Below are 24,510 nucleotides of genomic sequence, written 5' to 3'. Positions count from 1 at the left end.
TTAATCTACCCACGTAGTTTTTAGGACCTTATTACCTATAAATCTCAAAATGACTTGAGTCGTGTACCTGAGTACCTTCTCGTATATTCTTCCCATTCTCAGACTGGGAGACATTCGCTCCCTCAGAGGTGAAATTAGTGGGGACCAGGGCTTTCTCCCTAGATGCCTCATCTATTTGGAAATCCCCAATCAGAAAACCTCATGTATTTCTCTTCTCCTTTACCATTTAATTAAAAGTTTGCTGTTTGGAGAAAGCTTTTTCAAAGGTTCAGTCTGGCTCAAGTTTGTTTGCTACTCAATTATGTATTTCTTGTGCATTTGGGTTATTGGATTTTAATAGTCATTGACTGGAATGTACGAGTTGTTTTGAAAAGTGTGCTTCTATACTCTAATAATATGTGGTCATTTCATCAAACACAAGCATCTAAAGGTTTTTTTTTTAATGTTATGTTAATAGCATTGTCCAAGGCATAGAGGGAAAGTGATCTGTGGAGTTAGGATCACAAAAATCACTCCTTTTTAGTTTGAAATACATGTCCAATAATAGAATGTAAATGGCTGTGTCCAGGCAATTGCTAGGATAATCCCAATTTATTTTGTGAAGCCAGCTTTTCACTTCAATCCTACCCAAGTTCTGGCAAGTGCCTCAGCAAAATTATTTTGGGAGTGGGGTTTAAACATGCAAGCACCACTGTTACTTACATTCATTTTGAAACTTTGTCATTTGAAGCCATAGTTTGCACTACAACAGAGTTGGTGCCAAAATGTCAGTAATAAAATTGTCTTAAGAAATGGGAAGGAAACTATTCAGAGAAGCCTTGTGTGGAAAACAATACAAGAGCAATTTTCATTATATATGACAAGCACACCAAATTTTAAATATTTTATTTATTGTACAAACTATTTACAGAATAATCTATTAGAGGATTACATAATCTTGCTTAATTCCTTTTGGAGCTGGCTATCTGGAAACAGGCCTTGGCCAAACTAAAGTAATAGGTCTTGGTTTCTAAAACATGCAAGAGAAGTTCTCAGATGCAGGCCAAGTCCTCTGGTATCCACAGCAGCTCCAGGTGAAAGAGATCTACTTGAGACTGTACCATGAGCATAACCGCTATCCTAGAAACCAATGCACTTAACATTAGATGGAACAAATTAGGGCCAATGAAAAGGAACAAACCTCCTCAGAAGACACGCATACACACAGTATAGATGGCTAGAGCACAGCCCGTACCATGTCTTCGCACGGGAATCAGGGCAACACACAAGGTTAGGAAAGAACAAGTAAGATTTAGGAAAATCAGAGCCTGTGAATTGAAATTATAAAGCGTTGGGAAGAATGGACCTGCTGATGATGGGGGCAAGAGTAGGAGAAAACACACAAGTGCATTATTAAGCGAAGAACTAGCAGCATCCACCACTGCTCTGACTGTGCTTGTGTAAAAAGAAAATCCTTCGCATCTGCAAAGAGGCAAGAAGTGCCAAATACATTTTATTAGGTGAGTGGTTTCAAGCAGAGGATGTCTGCTGAATATCCAGCCACTCAGTCCTCAGTATAAAAACAGCTGAGCTCTAAAGAAGAAAGGAGGGGATTCCTGAGGAAGATGTAGCAGAACCAACCTCGAGCCATGGCTGGAAAAGCCTCCAGTAGACCAGGGAACAAGACAAAGGACTGGAACAGCACCAAGCAGCACCCTACAACCATCAACTGGCTGAGCTGCACAGCATAACCTCCTTTTGGTCCCTGGGGAGAGGAGTGGGTAGCGTCAAAAGGCATTCAGGAGCCCTAACTGCACTGATTACAGAAGCCGCCCTTAGTGCAATAAGATGGCATGTACATGCTTTTAAAAAGAGCAACTGCTTAAAGGAGGGGAAATATGCCTGCCATGAAGGAAAATACAGTGGTGGTCTCTAAAAATGCCCCAAAAGGAAGGGATTCCTGAGTTGTCCCAATACTCAGAGTTCTAACATTTTTGGCAAAACAATGGCTTGAACTTCTACTTAAGCAAGTTTGCAAATTGTCTTATCCCCTCTGATCTGCAAATGATTCTGTTTATGTTGGGCAGGGGGAGTACAGCTATCTAAAAATAATAATAGCAAAATGTGTCATCTGAACAATGCTATAGCCCCAAACTATGGCAGAATGATTGAACTAAAAATGCTGGCACAACTATAAATTGTATTTTTCCTAAGTTTGTTCTTATGAGACATCCAATTAAGAGTCTAGTCTTGGGGGGGGGATGGGACTCCCTCAATCCAAGCAGTCATATTGTAGGCTCTTCCCATTTAGTAACAGCCACCAACATCTCTCTCCTGACCAGGAGAAATGTACTTCCGGTGCCAACAAAATATTCAGTTCACAATCCAATCAGATTTTGGCTTTGCTGACAAAAAAATGGCTAGACTGCCAGCTGAGATCCCTGAATTCCCACTCCTTCATTGCCAAGGAAATAGGAGCAGTGGAAAGGACGTGTTCAGAATTAAGAGGTCAGTTGTACATGAAAGCTCATCTTGGCTTCCTCGTGTAGTCTGAAGTGTGGGTAGTGCAATGTGTTGCCTTGCAGACCCACTTCATTACTGCCTGGATAAGCACCCGCAGTTTAACCACACCCCACTTCGAATGTCATGGAATGCTCAGAACACAAAAAACAGGTTATCAGGGGCGGGGGGAAGGACACAGGTAGCAATACCTTATTTAACAATTCTTTGCCCGAAGCATGCTAGAGAATACTCTGGCTGTCATGTGGGAGAGGTAGACGCCTGTCTGTGTAGAATAGGAGAGAGAATGAGCTACTGGGCCCAATCCAATACTGATCACCTCACTCTACCTGCATACAAAGGTACGTTTGATGCATACAATCATAGCTGCCTCTTGGCCTACCACCACCGCATTCTAAGTACCCCAAAAGGTCAGTGCTAGCATATGCATCAGACCTCAGGTAGATACATTCATCTATCTATCCTATGAGGAAGGGAAATTAGTTGGATGGTAGGGAAAACGAGCTCCTGCCAAAGTTCATGACCATGGTCGGAAATAGGGATGGGAGGAGAAACAAGTTTCTTCCAGTTCCGTGGCAAAGGCAACAGAAGCTGCTGCCACTGCAGAAATAATATCCTGTTGCCAGCTCTTGATAGAGGTAGAACGAGGTCACTGTCAATATCAGCACTAGTAATCCAGTGACATAAATGCTGCCTTCCCTCTTTTGCAAGAATAAGTGCTGACAGCATCCAGGGGAAAGTGGCTAAGAAAATGAAAAAGCAAGGTGGGGGTGATTTTATGCCTTCCAGTAACATCCAAGTGGAAAGGGGATTAACTTGTGTGAAAACTTGGGCAAAGGCATGGAAAAGTATTAAGGCTTCCCATAATCTGGGGATTTAGAGCTCCATAGTGGTCCATTCATCCCCAAAGCAACTGGAATATTGTAAGTTACAAATCTCCTCCTGTAACAAATTGGAACTCTTGCTTATGAGCTTTCTTCCTTCAGAAAACCAGACAAGTAACGTCCTGTGAAATGCAAGTACCATGTCACCTCGAGAGAAGAACTCCACTCCATTTCATGTACCATACTGGAAAGGGGAAGGGGCAATATGTGCTCCCAATAATGTACTTCAGACATGGGGAGGCCTCCATGTGACATTGCAGATTGACATTTCTGTTTGCGTGGTGCCTCTGCTCCGTTCTCCATTGCCCTTAGGTTGGGCATGAGACTGGAGTAGTGAAGTGGGGCTGGGCAATGCCCTGAAGAATTAAGGAAGTGAGATGGACTCCTTCTGTGGGAGTCAGAGCATGCCAAAACCCTCACAGCCCTCGCTGATGGCCAGCTGCAGCATCTTGTGCACCTCTTCATAGGAATCGTAAGTGGGGAGGCACAGCTGGTTAAAACTGAAAGAAAGAACAAAACTAGTACATAGCATGGGACATGGACACATAATGCTTTCAGCATTTCATAGGCAAGGGTAACCCCCCTGAGCATTAAAAATTATCTCAAAAAACACATGGGCAAGATCAGTGGAAGGCTGCTCATGATCAGCTTGCTGCAGATGACAGAAAGACTCAGTGACAGGTACTCACCAAGTATGGGCTGTTGGCAGTGTACTGTGCGTCGGAGCTGCAATGATCTGGAAAGATGGGCAAAGTGCAGCAAAGCCTCCAGGAGGCAGCTGAGAAGAACCAGTGGTGAACTGCAACAGCCTGGCCAGTTCCTCTTGTGTGAAACTGGAGACCACTGTCCAAAACCACCGCATAACCTGGAAGACACAGCAAGAGGTATGAGAAGCAAGAACAGTGGAGGGGGGGAGCTACTAAATTTCTTGCAAACCACCCAGTTATGAGTACAGGCCAGAAAATGAATTAATGTCTGCTACCATAATCACAGGGACGCGGGTGGCGCTAGGGGACGCGGGTGGCGCTGTGGGTAAAAGCCTCAGCGCCTAGGACTTGCCGATCAAAAGGTCGGCGGTTCGAATCCCCGCGGCGGGGTGCGCTCCTGTTGCTCGGTCCCAGCGCCTGCCAACCTAGCAGTTCGAAAGCACCCCCGGGTGCAAGTAGATAAATAGGGACCGCTTACTAGCGGGAAGGTAAACGGCATTTTTGTGTGTGGCTCTGGTTCGCCAGAGCAGCTTCGTCACGCTGGCCACATGACCCGGAAGTGTCTCTGGACAGCGCTGGCTCCCGGCCTCTTGAGTGAGATGGGCGCACAACCCTAGAGTCTGTCAAGACTGGCCTGTATGGGCAGGGGTACCTTTACCTTTACCATAATCACGCGGGTGGCGCTGTGGGTAAAACCTCAGCGCCTAGGACTTGCCGATCACATGGTCGGCGGTTCGAATCCCCGCGGCGGGGTGCGCTCCCGTTGCTCGGTCCCAGCGCCTGCCAACCTAGCAGTTCGAAAGCACCCCCGGGTGCAAGTAGATAAATAGGTACCGCTTTATAGCGGGAAGGTAAACGCCGTTTCCGTGTGCGCCGCTGGTGCTGGCTCGCCAGAGCAGCTTCGTCACGCTGGCCACGTGACCCGGAAGTGTCTGCGGACAGCGCTGGCTCCTGGCCTCTTAAGCGAGATGATCACGCAACCCCAGTCGGACACGACTGGCCCGTACGGGCAGGGGTACCTTTACCTTTACCATAATCACACCTCCCAAAGCGATACTTCACTTTAAGCTCCAGTGCTACTTTTGATGTTTCTTTGGGACCTTGTAATAAAATTACAGGAGTGCACAAATGTTTGCTGTTGCTAAGTAACTTAAAGGTCTGGCCTAAAGAAAGCATTGCCCTTAACTGAGATGCACGTATAATGAGCTTTCATGAGGTGCTAAAAGCCAGCCAAAGGAAAACGAAGTAGTATTTCCTCATGAAGACATACATATCACTGTCTGAGTCATGACCTACACAAAGTACAACCAATCCAGTCTGGTAGAGCAGGAAATTAATCTTTCCTACCTTCTCTCGGAAATGCCAAGAACCTCCCACTACTACAGCATGTGCTTTGAAATCACAGACACTGATGTCTCCAGTACCACACATCAGCAACTGGAAGAAAATAAAGTTTCAGTCAGAGTACAGTTGTCTTTTTTCCTTTAAACTAGGTACCATTCAATTAACACAGTCAGCTTTGTATTTTTGATGCTCAGGATTAAAAGCTAGAGCTATCACTCCTTCTAGGTTTTAAAACTTTCTGCTCTAATGCAGCATTGGGGACTTGGTAACTCAAACATGTGTCCAAATTACCCTTGTTAACTATTACAGCACTGTATGCAAACTTCTGGGGAAAAAGAAGTCTAATGACATTATATCTCGGATGTGGCATATACTGTAGGGAATAGTAGGTAAGGTACAGGGTGAGAAGTAATCAATCTGAACTAGAGCACCAGAGTGTTGTTTAAGCTGCAGGGTTGAATAGGAGACTTTTTAGTGTTGGGGTCTTAGAATCAGGGAATTGTTTCTTTATTATTACAAGGCAGAGGAAGGGAAGGACAGAGATTCAACTGGATTGGAAAGGCACTTGAAATTGCCTAGCAAACCAGTAGAAACTAAGAGTTTTGAGTGAACATATATTTTGTGCTGGGTAAAAATTTATCTAGTTTATATGGAAAGCCTCATAAAAATTGGTATGGCTAAAATTATTTCTGTTACTATATCCGTACAAGGAATGCTTGTGAATGGGGGTTGCCCACTCTTCCTTACCCCCAGCTAACTCACATTCATCTGAGGAAGGTGCAACAGGATCAAAGACAGCAAATATCTTAGTTTACCTCAAGTTCATTTTCATCAAAAATAGCAAGGAGGTTTTCAGGGACCAGTTCATTGAGACCTAGAAGATGAGAGCAGAATAGATAAAAATCATGCCAGCCAGGCAAGGGCATCAACAAAGCACAAATTTGAACAACATTAATTTAAAAAAAGTGCAGACCATTCACATTACCTTTCAAGAAGTGTTCCACTTCCTCTCTAACCTGGTTCGCCAGTCTGTACTGTGCAAGCAGATTCAGGTAGAAAATTTTATTCTCATTTGTAACTGGCATTTGAGCACCACCTGTTACCAGCTCAACCTCCTGAAAACAAGGCATGAGAGAATTTTTGAGTGGAGTCCCATCTACTCTATAAATCCACACAATGATGAACCCTTCACATCTTTCCCCTCCTATTGAGACATTGCTCCTTTCCCCATTGCGGATAAAAGGATTTCAAATTGCACCATCCTAACCAATGGCTCTTACCTTCTCAAGTTGTCCTGATCTGCTGTATTTTTCCTCAGCAAAGACTAGCTCCATCTCACTGACATCATTATTCAGGATGAAGCAAACTTTAGATTTATAGAACTCTGGGTCATCTGTCTCAAAATACTAAGAGGAAAAAGGAGATAGAGAAGGAGAAGGAAAGAAAACAAATTTAGTTTGTGCTGTGGAATCGTGCTCAGTCTCTGCTTTATACTCGAAAGCAGAACAAAACCCACAGGCAATTTTACCTTATAATGCATCCGCAATCCTATGATTTGAGCCAAAAAAGACCGGGTGAAACGAGCTCTCACCAGCTGCTTGTAAGCCCCTCCCAAAGATGACTCATAGAGGCACTTTCCAACCAAGCGCCCTGCAAATTCATACACTTTCAGCCGCAGAAAAGGTGACCGGTTGGGGTTGGGATGTACCTACAAACAAGGCAGCTCACAGTTACTACAGCTTAGAATTAGCTCTAATTTAGAATTAGATTTAACGACTGAAAAAGCCCCATGTACTCTTCTTGCTGTACCCTGTGATCAAAGATCTTCATATCCTTTAAATATTGTTTTTCTGAGTGTATTCTCAACAGCACTGAAACAGACATGAGTATGCCATATATAGTTTGCAAAGAAACAGTGTTTCTTTCTATATTTTAGAAAATATGACTTAGGAAATCAAAATACAGATTGCACTTCTCATACCTGCCATAGAATTTATCTGTACTACTCATGACAATTCATCTTCCTGTTTAAGTTTGCCTTTTAGTACCCCCATGAAAGAGGCAAACCAATTCTCTTTCTGCTTACAGGAGAAACTAGAAAAAGTCTGAAAAAGAATGTGAATTCTCTACAGAAAACATGAACAGCTGCAATGTTTCCTGTTTCCACCAATGAATGACGGGAAAATACCAACCAGAGCTTGGTTGTTGTCACTGAAGCGGGTAAAAAGTTGATTGGTAGTGTCAAATAAAGCTTTACAGATCAATTCAAACCACTCTCTGCGAGGACCTCCCCAGTCAAGGGCTACAAGACAGAAGAAATCAGAGACCAGTTAGATCTTGAGGTAATCCTATGCCTTCTAAAACACACCTATCAAGAAAAAACTCTTCACTTTTGAGCGAGTACCATACTACTGTATACTATTTATATGCAACATGGTTCTCTACCCAAAGTGGGATAAATGTAACACCCATATACTTTTTCCTCCCGTTAGTTCCTTCTAGCACACGAGGCACCTTATATTCAGACAAGATAATAAAAGGATGTAATGTAAATTAACTGGATTGGGATTCACAAAACCAGACCAGGCCAAAGACCCATCTAGCTGAGTTTCCTGTTCTTACAGTGGCCATGGGCAGCCTGCAAGCAGAACTTAAGTGCAATAGCATTTTCACTTAGCTTTACTATATAACCAGTATGAAGGTGATTGGAGAATAAATCTATAGATGCTTGTGAGATATTATGGAAACTTCAGAAAAAATTGGTTGCTAGTAGTAGAAACCCAAACACTCTTTTTCTGGCAGCAATAATGCAATTACAGGTTAACTCACCTTCTTCATCCTGGAAAATCACTTCAAAGTTTTTGCTCCAGTCAGAAACAGAAAAATTCCTTGTTGCCCTCAGTGACTAGGAACATAAGGAAAACGCAGTATAAACTGATGTTTGGAACCAAGAGGCTAACATGAGATCTCATTTTCAGGAACAGGCAATTCTCCAATACTTATGTCTACTGCCTCTCTCATCTGTAGATACTGCTCTTCAGTGGAGAATTGTAGTAGTATTTAATACTCATCCCCCTCCAGAGCTTCTCTTCTACAGTTCTCTTCTGCATTCTGCCTCAGGGTCTTACTGCCCACCCGCTTCTGTTTCTGTGTTTGCTCAAACTCAACAAAGAGCAGGGAATTCCCTGCCCTCCTGGAAAGCAGCGGGTGCGTGATTTTTTTTGGTACAGGCTGTAGCCATGGACATGTAATGTGATCTGATGGTGAATTTGGGGTGACCCAATGCAAAAATCACGCACCCACTGTTGCCTGGGGCCACAGTGGTGCAAAAACGTGGTGACAAAGCACGGATCCACATGGATCCTCAGGATTTTTCCATTGGGCTACCCCAAACTCACCGTCAAATCACATGTCTGTGGCCACAGCATGAAGCACAAAAATGATACATCCACCTTTTCATTCAGATTTTTTTTTCTTGTTTTCCTCCTCTAAAAACTATGTGCGTGTTATGGTCAGGTGCGTGTTATAGAGCAAAAAATACGGTAAGTTTGTTATTGGTATGAGCTTTCATGTGCATGCACACTTCTTCAGATACACTGAAACAGAAGTCACCAGACCCTTATCTATAGTGAGAGGGTGGGGAGGGGTATTACTCAGAAGGGTGGTGGGAATGGGTGGTTGGCTGATAGGTGTGGTAAACCTGATGACGACTGTTAACGACTGCAATTGGTTTTACAGGAAAAAGGAAGAGGTGAGATGGCTAAAAATAGCTTTACCATGTATAATGAGATAAGAATCCAATGTCTCTATTCAGACCAGGTCTCTCCATGGTTTTAACTTCGCTTTCCAGTCTATTTCTGAAGTTCTTTTGTAATAAGACAGCTACTTGGAGAAAATGTATAGACTGTCCTGACAGATTGAAGTGTTCTCCTACTGGTTTCTCTTGTGATTCCTGATGTCAGATTTATGTCCATTTATCCTTTGGCATAGGGTTTGGCCTGTTTATCCAATATAGAGAACTGAAGGGCACTGTTGGCATTTGATGGCATACACAATGTTAGAAGAGGGGCAATTAAATAGTCCTGAGATGGTATGTTTGAATTTGTTGGGGCCAGCAATGGTGTTGGCCAGAAGTATGTGGCAGCAAAGTTGGCATCTGGGTTTATTACAGGCTTTGGTACCAGTGTCCATGTTAAGTCTGGTTGTTGTATTATGGTGGGTGAGGAGTTGTTTAAGATTGTTTAAGATTGGGTGGCTGTCTGTAGGCAATGAAAGGTCCTCCTCCCAGAGCTTGAGAAAGAGATCTACAACCTCTCCCAGACAATGACCTATGGGAGCTATAGGAAACCACTAGTTTCAGGCACCAATCCATGTTCCTTTCCATTTGCAAACTTTTAGTCTGTTACATTTTTATACTGGGGAGGGAGAGAGAAAAGCTTCTTTCCATGACCAGAGGGTTGCTAGCGGAAGAACAGAGCAGTTTGTTCATCCCACAACAGACTGCAGCATTTCCATGTTAACTAATCCTGATTGCCTTTCATATGTTGTATTTTGTGCAAGGACAGTGCAAGAGGTTGTTTGAGGAAAAGAGGAGAAATAAGGAGAAGAGGAAGAGGAGGGTGGGAGAAAAACTGAATGGGGGGAATGACACAAAGAAAAGGAAGGTTTTGCCCACTTTGGGTGTTGACCCCACCTGCTGTGATCTAAGAGATTATTGGATCTATAAAGCACAATTTAAGAGTTATAAATAATACTCCCCACTGAGGTAATGTGACTCTTGACATGAAAAGGATCCACACTACTGAGCTATAAGGACTGAAAGGGCTGGTTTTTTTCAATTATAAATCTTTGAAGAGCTCTCGTTCTCATTTCCTAAGTGCTCACAAATAAAAGTGTTTCATGACTTGCCCTCATGGCACATACTATCACTTTAATGCACTGCTCCCTCAAGACTAAGCTTGCTTTGAACAAAATATTTAAAACGACTAGAAACGTCAAGCCATAGAATCTCTGTTCCATTTATAGCTACAGCAAAACCAGAAAACTAAAAAAACACCCTATGGCAACTCTTGGCTCTGATATAGTAAGACAGTCAAATGATTTAAAGCCATTTGCTGCTTACCAGTGACAGCACATCCTCTGGTTCACACTCACGATAATCTTCATCTTCCACTTAAAATGTTTTAGTTTCCCCCACCCTTGATTTTATCTGTCTGCTGCACTGAAACTAATTATGTTGTAAGAGCTTGCATAACAAGGAGACTAGGATTCACGTCCTCCTACCCCTTCCCCAAACTTATTATTTATGTGTTCCTTGAATTTATGTACCACCTTTCTGCCAAGGCACCCAAGCTGGCTTACAATTTTAAAACAATAAAACTAATACAGTATATAAAATGCAGGAAGACAAGTATCATTCAGCAAACTGGGAGTTGGTGGTATGCATGCTCCCTGGCCTGGGTTCCCTCACGGTATACGGGTCTTTAGCAATTCCAGCAGAGGTGGGGGAACAGCTGCCCAAGCATCTCTCTGGCTGTTGATGGTTCTGTCAGGAGCTGATGGTTTCTGTGCTTCTTGCCCTGGGCTGCCTCGCTTCTCATTGAGGCTTTGCCACATTAAAAATGACTAATAGTTGGTTTAATGCAGACTTCTCTGGTCATAGGCAATTAAATATTTTAGAGGAAGGTGTAAAATCAGAATATGTGTGAATAAACTATCACCCTGAATTCATTCTGGTCCATTCTGTAGCTCAAGGTGAAAGAACATGGAACAGGAAGGAAATGATCTACAGAACTTCTCTAAAACTATGCTACACTCCAAGCTTTCTGTATCACAGACACACTCACCGATTCCAGAAGGTTGTGGCGGCTGACTTTTAGAGTAACTTTTGAATGGGGCCTCTTCATGTGCACCTGGCGCAGCTCCCTCTGGAAGAAGTTTACTTTGTCCTGAAAGGTCTCTGAGCCTCCTGAAACCAACAAGCCCATTGTCATATCTGTTTCCTTCAAAACACCTTACAAAACACCTTATATCTGTTTCAGAAATGTCATAAAATATGACAGATTATCATCCCAAAAGGAGTAAAAAAAATTCAGTACAAAGGATTTGAGGAAACAAAGGGATACATATCATAGTTTTTAAAAATTGTAAGAACTATTTTGTGGAGACAGAACATAAACAATGCATTCATTAACATTTCCTTGTCTCTAGTATTTCCTCATATTTGTATTTGTGCACACACGCTGGCTCTATCACATACACATGGGCTCAGGGTTTAAACCTCCCTATTCTGAGACCAAGCTGGAGAGGTTAAATAAATATATTTGTTTAGAAGCACTAGGAGGGGGAGAATGCATAACCTCAACATACATAGATAGTTATGTGAACTCCTCTAAAGAGATATCAGGAAGAGAGCAACAGACTGAAATTTATCAAGAACAGGGGAAACATGTGTGATTGCTCTATAATAATTACAATATCCTAAATCAAACTGAACTACACAACATTTATAAACAAACATTGAGCTAAGCAGCACACCACAACATAAAAAGGATGCAATCCATTATGAAAATGCTTGCAGTCTACACCATAGAATGGCAGCTGTCCTCTTTAGTAATGTGTTATGCAAGCTGTGATGCATTAGTTACCATGCAACAGAATTTTATGCCCCAGACTCTTTTTACCTATATTTTTATGCAGCGAGCGAATGAAAGTTGCCGCCAAGATGTTCCTCTCCTTGCAGCTCAGCTCTACAGGAGGCTGGATCCCATCATCCACCACTAACGTCAGCAGTTTGTGCACAGGGTCAGGCCCGTGGTAAGAAAACTAGCAGCAAAGAAATGCAGGAAAGGGCGGGGAATCATTTACCAGAAAGCACAGCACATTGATCAGATGTGGCAAGGTTACCCTCTGGGCACATTTCCTTGCCCCTCTATCTGCTCAGAACCAGTTAATAGCAAAGCTGCTGGCAAGCCTACAGCTGAGATGAAGGTTTTATAAACTGCAATTCTTGTAGAATGAGCCTCAGTACATGCTTCATTAGGGGAGGAGGAAAATTACAAGAAAAAAAGAACCTGAAAGCTATATTGCAGGATGCAATATAGAAGACCACAGCAGGCTCCCAAGCAAATCTAAAAACCTAACAGTGAAAGTTTTCAATCTTATGTGATTAGGCTGACAAACGGAATATACCTTTCACAAAACAAATCCAATTATTCACTGGGGAATTTTACCAACATACCTTGGTGCCAGGACATACTCTGAAGGTAAAGAGGCGCCAAGGAATGATCTTCAAGTAGAACTCCTTTACGGAGAATTGCTTTGAAGTAAAAGAACAAAAACAATGGAGAGTCACATATTTTTAAAAAATGAACCAATCTGAAAGAACTTGAACAATGGTCAACTCCATTTTTGCTGACAACCCAGCAGCCACCATAAAACGTAGCCACAGGTCAGTTCTCTGGTTAGCAGAGCAATAATCCAAGAAGTCCTGAACAATTTTGTCTCCAATATATGCTTGGAAAAGTACACCAGCTGTTTCATAGCACAATACACAGTCCCTCACAACAGTAATAATGGCCAACGACCATAGGGAAATGGTTCCTGGAAGCCAATTGATAACACAGCCACACATAATAGCAATAAATCATGTGCAACTAGGGAATAGACGAGCTAGTCTTACCTTGGGTGAAACATAGCAATACACTTTTTTTGGCTTCTTCACTTTCTCAGGGGTCTGGCTGTCAGAAGGAGAGTCTTCATCCTCATCTTCAGTAGCAGTGGAAGGTCGGCGCTGAGAGGAACCCCAATGCAGGGGTGGAAGTTGCCACTGGGTATTGGCATAGCTACTAGCATTGTAAAGGTAGGCCTCAAAATAGATACTGACCCCTGAGGTAGAAACATTTCGCTCCACGATACTCTTTTCACTCTCTGCAAGATACAAACCTCACTTGTTATGAGGCTAAAATGTCAGACTGATACTGCTGGATGACAGGCAAGATACAAACGCAATAAATGAAATACATATTAACTTTCAATGGCTGGTAACAGCATCGTGGGAAAGAGTGGAAGTAAAAATAGTGTATTTTTCTAAACTTACCATTTAAAACAATTATATCGAACTCTCCATTGCTAATAGGCTGGCTTTGGTAGGAGATGCAGGCACGGAAACATCCCCTACGGAGTAGGGTGAGTCTCAGGAAAACTTGGTAAGTCTGTCGATTAGACACCACAGACTTTTCAAACAAAACATCAGAAGGTTCTTCTTCTTGGGGACCAAGCTAGACAAAATAAATATAAGTTAGGCTATATCAGTGTATTCCAGTCTTAGAGAAGATAGAGCAGAGATGGACTCACCTCATGGATTGAGAGGCTGTAGTTGTGCTCATCTATCAGTGATACCAAGTTACTGGTAGGATTATTATACTCATCTCTGGGAACTATCTGCAGAGTGTGAGGCTGCCCACATGTCAGCACCAAAGTGGAGAAATGGCAAACAATTTTGGTTTTCGAAGGAACCACCATTCCTGAAATAAGAAACAACACCCAGCTTAGACTCGCATGTAATATTACAAGGGGCGTATTACAAGACATGCTCTCCTTTCTATGCCTTGGTTTGTTATTGGCCCCAAAAGGCCTTACCTGGCTGAAAGACTTTGTAGTATGGGCTATATGCCACATTCAAGCCTCCAAGTTTTATGCTGATTTCATAGCGCCCAGCCTTCCGCACAGTAAATGCCACCTTCACCACATTGGAACTGGGCTCCTGAAGTACTTCCTGGGTCACAGGAATATCCATTGCTAGCTCCACATGGCAGATGTGAACTCGCAGGCCCACAGGACGAAGAGCAGGGAAGGGCTGGCCATTCTTATAGAATAACTGCATGGGGATTTAAAAAATAAATGACAGCATCTTAATATGCTATATCACAATTAGTGCCCAATATTAGGTGATGAACGGTACTGTAATTATTGAAGAACATAAGAAGAGCCCTTCTGGAATAGACCCGAGGCTTAACTAAACTGGCATCCTGTTTCCCAGAGTGGCTAACCAGATACCTGTGGAACATGAGCACACTAGCCTTCTCTTGTTGTTCCCAGCAACTGGTATTCAGATTTGCTGCCTTTGATCCTAGAGGTATTATACCAGCCAACATGACTAGTAATCACTGATAGCTTATTCCCTCTCCACTTACAACATCCCTGATATAAATGCTGGCACAATTTGCAAAAAAAAAATCATCATGCCCAATCATGCTTCAAGATATGTGCCCACCAAATTTTAAATATGCATACAAACAAATTCAACAAAAACAAAGCCAGAAGAGCGATACTAGGTTTGACCTGCCTAAACTTTGCAGTCAGAAGCTCACCCAAACTCACTGCAAAAGCAAAAACGTAGGAGATAGCCTCAATATACTGCCTAGTCTGTGCTGTTGATAACCACCAGCATTAAGCTGTTCAGCCGAAGTAACAAAACTGGCACAAAACCTCCAAGGAACAGTCCCATCATCTCTAAAGAGGTTTGTCTTGAAATAAAACCTAGATCCACTCCTCGGGTTTTCATGGAAATAGAAAATATTCACTTACATGTACTCGGAAGGCCATGCTGTGGCCCACCTCATAGGGGTCCTTCCAGTCCCAGAAGACTTTGCAAGAGCGGGGGTCCAAGTAGTTGCCTCGCACGTAGTCATAAATTGTCCGCTCTCCTCTGCGCTCCCGGTCCTCATGCTGGAGGAAGCTGACTACACGTGCAGCAAGTTCAAAGAGGAACTTAATGGTGAAAAAGAAAGCTACCACAGATACTGTGATCCCACCTATAGAAAGAGGGGGAAATACACTGTAGTTATTAATCCAAGAAGGCACTGAAAATCAATCACCATGGAGGCTCTAGTTGAGAGTTTACAACATTTAACCCTGGAGATCTCAGAAGGGCTAGCTCTACCGTCAACAGTTGATTCTGAGGCAACAAATTGTAAATTACACATAGTTTATTATATTTTACCCCCATGGCATGGAAGTATCATTTTAATGTTCTACCTCAGGCACTAAAATGTCTGCCTCAAAGACTGCTGTCACCACAACAAAAGCCAAGTAGAGAAACTGAAGCAGATTCGGGACCAATGATAACGCTAGGAGAAAATGGCATGTAAGTTAACAAACACAGTATTAGCAAAACAGACAATGAAGTCCACATGAATGAATTAAAAGAAGTTACAGGCTTCTTCTGGATTTTGTAAAAATACTTTATTTGCTTACCAATAACGTAAAACATCAGGTCCCTTCAATGAGAGACACAGCCGAGGATCACAGCTGCATCTAGAATACAGAAAACAGATTTAGTTCAATATCCCTTTCACTGCAAATCTCGCAATAAAGTGTTTGGTCCCTAAGAAAATGCACCAAACTTTCCCCAAACTTCCTTTTTTCTCAAATCTGCCCTCCATTTAAAGAAAAACAAATAAAACTAATGTATGGCTGTTGTGCAGCACAGAATTACAAAGCAAGGTAATTACAAAGCAAGGTAATACAAACGAATTAGAAGCACCACTATATATCAGGTTATTTTGAGTATCAGAAATTGAAGATCATCGAAATTATCCAGTGAAGGTTGAAAAACAAACATATGGCCAGTTTTATTTAGAGAACTTACTTGTATCCTACTTTTAAATTTGAACAAGTTTCCAAAGCAGCTCACAATATTAACTTTAGAATAATTTAAACAATAAAAATGAAATGCCAGAGCAGCAGAAAGAAGGAATAAATGTATAGAAGCAGAATCAGCAACAACAACAGAAAACCCAGCAAATAGCACCATAAGTACAACTGTCTTAGAAGTGAATCATGTTTTATTAAGAAGCTTTGGGCAAATAAAGAGGTCTTAACCTGTGACAAGTCTCTCTGAGACAAGTATTCCATAAATGGGTCATCACCACACACCACCACCAGAAAGGTTGTCTCCTCAGTTGTCACCCACCTCAGCCCTGCAGGAAGGGTACCAGGTAGGCTGGCATATTGAATTTTATGGCACATCAGCTCCTAGGCCATATTGTGCTACATACTAGTGTTATTGTAAATGCAGAATTCTTTCATTAGCAATTTGTTCCCAATAGTTCTGTCTTAAAAAGACAGCAGTCATCTAATAGAGCAACATATTTTATAGTATTGTCAGCTAACAGAAGTAGCAAATAAACTATGCTGAAAGTCTATACTGAGCTTTATTCCTTTCTGATGGGCAGTTCTATCAAGCTGCAGTTCACAGCCCACACATCTAGGTTCACCACCATTTTCCACTGATTGGCCGGGGAGAGGGAGCATACCTTTACACCAGCTCCCATGCCCTGAAAGACAATAGGGGAGTGTCCATTCATCAGGAACTTTGTTCAGCATACAGAAACCAGGAAAAAAACAGCAGAAGGGAATGTCATCATTGAGACAAATAATCCTGGAACTTGCAATACAGGTTCACAGCTCGGGTGTCAAACACGACAATTAGGCAACTATCCCACGTAGTGGCACTCTGCATTGTCACACTATGCAGCCCTCAAAAAACTTGCTAGGAGATCACCTGAAGTGAAACATAAATACATAATCAATACATGCATCTTTTTTAAAAAAATCTGGACAAGAAAACAGTTCAATAGCACCAAGCATGACATCAGCAAATAGACCACATCATATAATTTCAACAGCACTAGAGCTTTATATATATATATATATATATATATATATATATATATATATGCACCAGATTTTATGTTCTGAAACTTAGAGCAGCTTTGCCCAAGATGATGGGCATGTAGAAATGTATTTTTTTATATATAAGATGTACGTGTACCATAATGTTTCACAAGATGCAGCTGAACATATAATGGATTGGAGAGGGGACAAAGGAAGAGGACAGATGTGTTGTATCCACAGCATTCACAAAATCAGATTGTGGTAGCAAAGCAGCAACAACAAAGTGCAGGGGAGGGGAGGACCTGGGGGCACTCAGCAGCAATTATATCCATTAGCAATGACAACAGTGTGTCTTCTTACTCAGAATGAAACAAAAGGAGGGCCTCAAAAATAATTGTTTTCAGAAATGCCATGCTCGGTTTCGTCCAAAACACTGACCGTCATCCAATTATTCTTTAGTGAGAACTATAAAGGGGAATTTTTAAAAAACACACCTATAAATGGGAAAGGGGAAAATACACCACTACCAATGCCTGCAAAACATTTAAACTATCAAGCAACTACTACTCTAATCTTACATGGTTAAGTATTGGCGATTTCCCCCAACTCCAAGAGGTCTGAAGCTTTAGTAGTCTTTTGATTGTTACACATTTCCAAATTACTGAGATAGGAAATTGTATCCAACACCTTCACTGGTTTTTAACAAATGTCTCAAGTTTCCTCCTTTTAACATATCTGAGGAAAACCCACTTGCCCAAGCATTCCTTCTTTTCCTAGCTGAACAGGGGAGGCCAGAAGAGCAAGATGTGGAGACACCTTCATTGCTTCCATTCAGTTATCAACTTATTGCCCTGCTCTGACTCCTGAACTGCTACTCCTTACATTTCATGTTTACTGCAGAAACTGCATCATTATTTGCTTGAGTAAAGATCCTCCTTACTTACAAGAAAGCCCCTCTACTTGTATGTTTTACAGTGGGGGCCAGGAAATTTAGTTAGCATCTACATTCTAATCCAGGCTGTGAAAAAAGTTTCATTTCAGTATTGAGGAGTACCAGATGAAGCAGTTGCCTCTCCTCCAATATCTTTCATCAAGTCTAGGGACTGCCTGCTAAAGATCAAAGTCTTGCTTGGGTAACCCTTGTCTAACTATAAGAATTTCTTCATATGATGTGGATTATATTATTCTCAATTCATAGTAATGATTCCAAACCTTCCAGAAATTGAGAACTTAAGAATAGCCTAAACAAGTATTTCCATGGCAGGGTTATCCCCAACGGCAAAGAAACTGGTATCTTCTTCAAGTCCATCTTCAAAAACAAGTTCTCTATTGAGCTGCTTGGAAATTCAATCAAAATTCTCCATTACTGAACCTTATTAAAGGTTATGTGTGCATTTTTCTTTCCAAAGAAATCCCATAACACTAAAATATGGGCTTAGAATTCTCTCCATTGAAGTGATAAATGTAACTACTGCAAGAGACAAAACCGTCATTCTGAGATGCCCTTCCATTAGCATCCTCCATGCAAGATCAAATGACAGATATTTTCTGGATAAATTTTGACCTGAAACTTGGCAATATTCTTTCTAATCTTTGGAGGTTAGTGATAACTCAGCACTTTGTCACTGTTCTTAGGTGCACTATTTCAGAATTCTCCTTGCCTGAAAGGCAGTCTCAGTAAATTTAACTCTGATTCATTTGTTTTATATGAAACGACAGGCAAGAAGCCAGCTAGACAGACAAAAGAGAGCAAAAAGAGCTGACACGTTCTCCTATGCAGCGCATCAACTGGGAGCAGCCATCAAACACACTTAGGGCACAGAGGTGCAAGCTGCTTTACTTATTTAGCCCGTTCCCAGGATACAATGACATTAATTATTAGACTGGTGAGCTAATCTGGATCATCAGACTGCTTTGAACAAGTAGGTAATGACCAGAGGAATGAATAAATCATTCAGACGGCATTTGTTTTAGATATCCTTTCTTCAAAACAGTGGGCAATTTTACAGATCCTCTATAACCTTCTGATCTTGCCTTGATCCCAAGATAACATGAATGATAAAACCCATTTGTAAATCCAAATACTTTGAAAGACTCTTCCCTGACACCCTACTCCATACTAGACTCTAGGAAAATCATTTACATGCAAAGACTGTTGTTTAGAATAGTTAAAGAAGTACTAGGCATTCAAAGTACAGGGAGGGATAGTATTGCAGTGGTAATGATTGCAGAAGTCACTTTTTAGTTAGTGTTTTTATCGGATAGCTCAACCTAAAGAATACCCATGTCTTTCTGTGCAGTGCTAAGGGTAGCAGGGTGCCATCTTCTCCTCTGGATAAAGGTAAAGGTAAAGGGACCCCTGACCGTTAGGTCCAGTCGTGACCAACTCTGGGGTTGCGGCGCTCATCTCGCTTTATTGGCCGAGGGAGCCGGCGTACAGCTTCCGGGTCATGTGGCCAGCATGACTAAGCCGCTTCTGGTGAACCAGAGCAGCACACGGAAACGCCGTTTACCTTCCCGCCGGAGCGGTACCTATTTATCCACTTGCACTTTGACGTGCTTTCAAACTGCTAGGTTGGCAGGAGCTGGGACAGAGCAACGGGAGCTCACCCCGTTGCAGGGATTCAAACCGCTGACCTTCTGATCAGCAAATCCTAGGCTCTGTGGTTTAACCCACTGCACCACCCGTGTCTCTTCTCCTCTGGATACTGCACTGTTAATCAACACACTTGCTTTCAGAGCTAACGGAAAACATCAAAAATTCAGAAAACAATGTCCAAATTATATTCTGCATCAGCTTGCACAAATAAATATGGATTCTGAAATACTATTAGAGCTGAAGCCCATCATTCTAATATGACTATTTAAACTTATAAAATCATAGAATTGTAGAGTTGGAAGAGGCCAGGAGGATCATCTATCTCAGTGTTTCCCAACCTTTTTTGGGCAAAGGCACACTTGTTTCATGAAAAAAATCTCGAGGCACACCACCATGCCAGATGGGGAAAGGTCACTTTTTACTTATGTAAAAAAAAATTAAAAAATAGTAACAGCATAGAAGGTAGAGAAGGTAGGACTCGAACCAGTGGATTCACGTTACAATAAAGATTTTGACTAAACATGGGAAAGAACTTTCTGCTGGTAAGGGCTGTTCAACAGGGGAATGGTCTCCCTCGGGAGGTTTTTCCCTTCTTGGAGGTTTTTAAGCAGAGGTGGGATGTCTGTCTGCCATGGATGCTATGGCTGAGATTCCTGCACTGCAGGAGTTGTACAGTACTGGATAGCCCTGGGGATCCCTTCCAACTCTACGATTCTATTAGGATCCCTTTTATAAAAGAGAGAACTTTAATGGCACGGCCATTATTTATTTCGGCTTCTCCCAACGGGGCCACGAAGGATCAGAAAAGCTGAAGAAGAGACCCTTCCTCAGAGGAGGCGGGAGACCACCGGACCCGCCGAGGAGGGGAATCCGGCCGCCTTTCCCTCCAGAGCTTCGCCTTTTGCCCCGGCCAAGTTGCGCCGAGGGCGCCTTGCGGGCTCTGCGTGGCTTCAGGCGGAGCCTAGGAGCCACTTCCCAGCCTGGAGGGCAGGCTGTGCGCGGACCCCGCCACTCTCGGGGCGCGACCCAGAACCGGCTGCCTTCCACGGCCAGCAGAGGTAGGCCGCCGGCTTCTAACCCGGCGGAACTGGGGCGTCCCGGGCGCAGCGCCGTGCTCCCCGCTCCTCCCGCCCCGCCCCCTTCTCCCGGGTGCCCCCTCCCTCCTTTGTTCTCCGGAGCCCCGCCTCCCCCTCTGCCCCAGCTCGCCTATTGGCTCACGCAGCCGCCACTCAGGTGGGGGCCCGCTTTGGCCCCGCTCCCCGGCCGCCGAGAGAGAGTGGGAGCGTGCGGGGCGGGGCTGGGCGGCCGGGCGTCTCCTTCCCTGCGCTGCTTCGGCCGCGTCTGCAGCCGCCGCGGGACCAGGCGGGAGGCCAGTCATGCCCAGACACTGCCAGCCGCTCGGAAGGAGCCGTCGCTCCGCCGGGCAGCGCCTGCCTGTGCGCCCCTCGCTCCCTGCGCCGAGGATGGCGGGGGCGCCGGGCGCAAGGCAGCGCCGGGGCTGCTGGGCAAGCGGCAGATGCTGATGCAGTTTGGGGAATTCCTGTCACAGGGAGCAAGGCAGAAGCGGATGACGGGGCACATTCCCCGGGGGAGCGGGGCCGGAGGATTAGCCCGACTCGCCCGCCTCCCTCCCACGGCACACTAGGCAACGTCCGGCGGCACACTAGTGTGCCGCGGAACACCGGTTGGGAAACACTGATCTATCTATTCCAACACCCACATAATGCAGGAAGCTTTCACCCAATGTAGGGCTCAAACCCATGACCCTGGTATTAAGAGTCTCATGCTCTACCAACTGAGCTATCCACTTGGGAAGTTTTTTCCTGTAAACTGCTATCATGATTTCTATATTTAGAATCCTGCAGTGGTACCCACTCCCCTTCCACATCAAACTAAAGCAATTTTTTATTCCCCATGTGCAGTGTTACAGAATAATCTGAGGGGAAATGTTCTGTCACATTGAAATAATTTGAACACAGACCACAAGCAAGCAGCAATGTTTGAACTTAGCAGGCTCAGCTAGCACAAACCTGCATTCCCATCACATGTAAATTTATAATCCAGAATGCAATTAACAATGCAATCCTATGCATATCTATTCAAAAGCAAGCCACAATGGGATTTACTCTCAGGTAAGTGCTGCCTACATCAGTACAAAAAAACCCAGGTCTCTGTCATGTTGCCAGGTTACACTGCCCCACCAAATTCCACCTTTTATAAACCTTACTAGCAATAAAACCTACCCACGTGACGCTGACACAAAAGTCTTACAGCACATATACTATAAAGAATGAAAGTTCACTACCCCTCTTCTCTCCCTCCCCACCTCTTTCCCCCCCAACTTTATACTGCCTATAACATTAGTGTCTCACATCAAATATGAATGAGCTGTAGAAAGAACTCTATGAACTGAAAGCAGAGAAACTGCATGTACTTTTGTAACCCAAGAAGATCTTTAATAAGAACAATTTTTAAAAATAAACATGACTAGCATTTTTTCTTCTTGCATGCTATAAAAACTGTTACAGATGCTAAATGTAAATAAGGATTATTTTTAAAATGAACATGAAATATTCCAAACCAATCTTCCATTAACAAATCATACTGTTTCCACTATCCATGAGTTCATCTTCCTCCCTAAATCCTATTTCAAATCAAATAAGGTAGACAAAGGAGAGCTTTATTTTGGTTCATGTAGCACAAAACTCACTTGTAGGCCAGAATAAGTGTTACACAAATCATTAAAGCTAAATGCTTCAAAAATAGATAAAGGTGAAACAGCCCATATATCCATAGTTACCAAGACACATCATCTACCAGACACAGTACTCCCTTCAATCTTAAGGCTCCTGATAACGCTTAACGTCTTAAAGAGCTGTCCTTTTAAAAGTTGCATTCTCAGCTTACACATATGTTTATAACTAGCAATTATGTAAGCAATTGAGGGAAGTTTGCTTATATCAGTGTTCACTACACAGAAGTCACTTCCATGTAGAAGTGCAGAAACTCCCTATGCATTTTGTCACATGTAATGCATTTACTACACACTCCTATTTCACTGGATGTGTGCTATTTGCAGTGCATGTACATGGTGAAACAGGCATATGTGCATTAGTGACTAAGTGAACAATTATGTATAAGCTTGTATTATAAAAGCAGCCATTCAGATAAGAGTAGCAATTTACCAGTGTGCCTTTATCTCACATCAGGAAAACCGTTTTTCTCTAAATGTATTACCTATCTCTGGCAGACAGATGGGGATCTGACTAGCCCATTACCTCCCCACCTCTATGGGCCCACTTTGAAAGGAGGGCAAGGCGACCCACCTAACATCATTATTATATGAGTTGATAACTTCAAAAGGGCTTGTGCTTAATATGGATCTGCTAATCAGTAATTACAGTGCATCACACCTGCAAACAATTTTTTTCCTCCATTGACCAGCAAGTCCCAAACTGTTCTACTACAACAGAAGCTACTGAAATAATCAGATTAGAAATTAATCAGCAATTAATTGGAAAGAATCCAAAGAACCACATAACTCCAGACTTTCTGTATGCATGTTTCCACAAAATACTTATTCAAAGGTCAGCTGGAAGATCATTGTATCATTTTTTTTTAACAACAGCTGTGAAATCAGCTACACTGTATTTACAATGGTTTGAAATTCATCAATAGGATGTGCTTAAATTCCCTACTGGGAATTTAAAACATTTACTATTTCATTTCACACTTATAAAAGGCATGAAAGTACAGATCTCCTATACAAACTCAGAATTCTACAGACTATTACTGGATTAATATACAGGGCAATACTGACAGAACTGGAACCAAAATCAAAAACAAACAAAAATCCAAAAGAAAAGGGAGCAAGAAGATAAACACTTTCACAACTCGGATCTTTCAGGAAGAGCAGCATATTCAGGACGGAACACCATCCTGCAGATCAATGTAGAACAAACATTTCAGTGTGGAAGAACAGAAACAAAGCAAAACTAGCTACAACAGGGCAGCCAGGAAACCTTTGAAGGCAGGATGGTTCCTAGAATCGGAGACTCCCATGTGAGACTTCCTAACTTGCCCTTCAGGATAAATTCAAAGTGGGAAAGGAATAGGAAGGAGGGAAACTCTGCGTACAAAAATTTGAGGGCAGTAACTATGTGCCAGGCAGACGCTGACTATGCCAACTGGCCACAAGATCGCCCTTTCTCCCCTCTGCCAGACAAGCACCTGAGGTAAACCTGAGTCCCGTCAGGGGGAAAGGCGGGGAACAGAATATTCTGGAAGGTAGGGGGGAGAGGAAAAACGAGAGGGTGCCGAATTATTTCAGGGCTTTCGGCAACCCGCGTATTTGGCCCGGCGCAATCTGAAGAACGGGGTTTGAGGGCCAAACTTACTTCTTAGCCCCAAATGGAAACTAGGGCGAAACCCACCACCGGGCCCGATGCCCTCGCGGGACTCGGACCACCACGCCCGCTTTATATCTTATCCCTCCCCCCACACCCCGCTTTTACTTCAAGGAACCGGGACGCCCTCCCTCCTTGCAGGGCAGCGGAAGATTTCCCAAGGGCGCCGCCCCCTTCCCGCCGGCGGCGGCTGCTTCCTTCTTCGCCTCGAAACCCCAACCCCACCGCCGAATAATGCCTCCCTTCTCTTGCCTCCTCTCTGAAGGGGAAGCGGCGCTCATGGGAGGCGTCTGAGGCGAGTCAGGGACTAGCCGCGCTGGTCATGGGACTAACGGTCAGTGTCGGTTCCGTGCCTGCTCTGCCACAGCGCACTCCAGCTACAACACACTCTC

At 43.2% G+C, this 24,510-nt stretch overlaps 1 protein-coding gene across 1 annotated transcript; it reads right to left on the bottom strand.

Annotated features, from left to right (window-relative positions):
- Positions 1 to 870: 870 nt before the first annotated feature.
- Positions 871 to 24,510, bottom strand: AREL1 (apoptosis resistant E3 ubiquitin protein ligase 1). The gene is made up of 20 exons (XM_077925615.1): positions 24,371 to 24,510; positions 16,753 to 17,000; positions 15,692 to 15,751; positions 15,023 to 15,249; positions 14,075 to 14,312; positions 13,790 to 13,959; positions 13,533 to 13,713; positions 13,116 to 13,363; positions 12,675 to 12,752; positions 12,118 to 12,259; positions 11,281 to 11,402; positions 8,264 to 8,339; positions 7,627 to 7,736; positions 6,963 to 7,142; positions 6,715 to 6,840; positions 6,420 to 6,549; positions 6,250 to 6,308; positions 5,438 to 5,527; positions 4,073 to 4,248; positions 871 to 3,883 (listed from the first exon to the last, which is right to left on the bottom strand). Exons 3-20 carry the CDS (start codon positions 15,705 to 15,707, stop codon positions 3,781 to 3,783), a joined length of 2,472 nt encoding a protein of 823 aa, XP_077781741.1. The 5' UTR covers positions 15,708 to 15,751; positions 16,753 to 17,000; positions 24,371 to 24,510; the 3' UTR covers positions 871 to 3,780.

The sequence above is a fragment of the Podarcis muralis genome, chromosome 1 (assembly GCF_964188315.1).
Source record: "Podarcis muralis chromosome 1, rPodMur119.hap1.1, whole genome shotgun sequence".
Lineage (NCBI taxonomy): Eukaryota > Metazoa > Chordata > Lepidosauria > Squamata > Lacertidae > Podarcis > Podarcis muralis.
This window is presented reverse-complemented; position numbering and strand designations above follow the sequence as displayed.

Coding starts and splice junctions, on each gene's coding strand:
- AREL1 (XM_077925615.1), bottom strand. Junction 14,313..15,022: donor GCATGGCCTTCCGAGTACAT/GTAAGTGAATAT, acceptor ATCCCCATGCAG/TTATTCTATAAGAATGGCCA. Junction 13,364..13,532: donor CGATATAATTGTTTTAAATG/GTAAGTTTAGAA, acceptor TGTATCTTGCAG/AGAGTGAAAAGAGTATCGTG.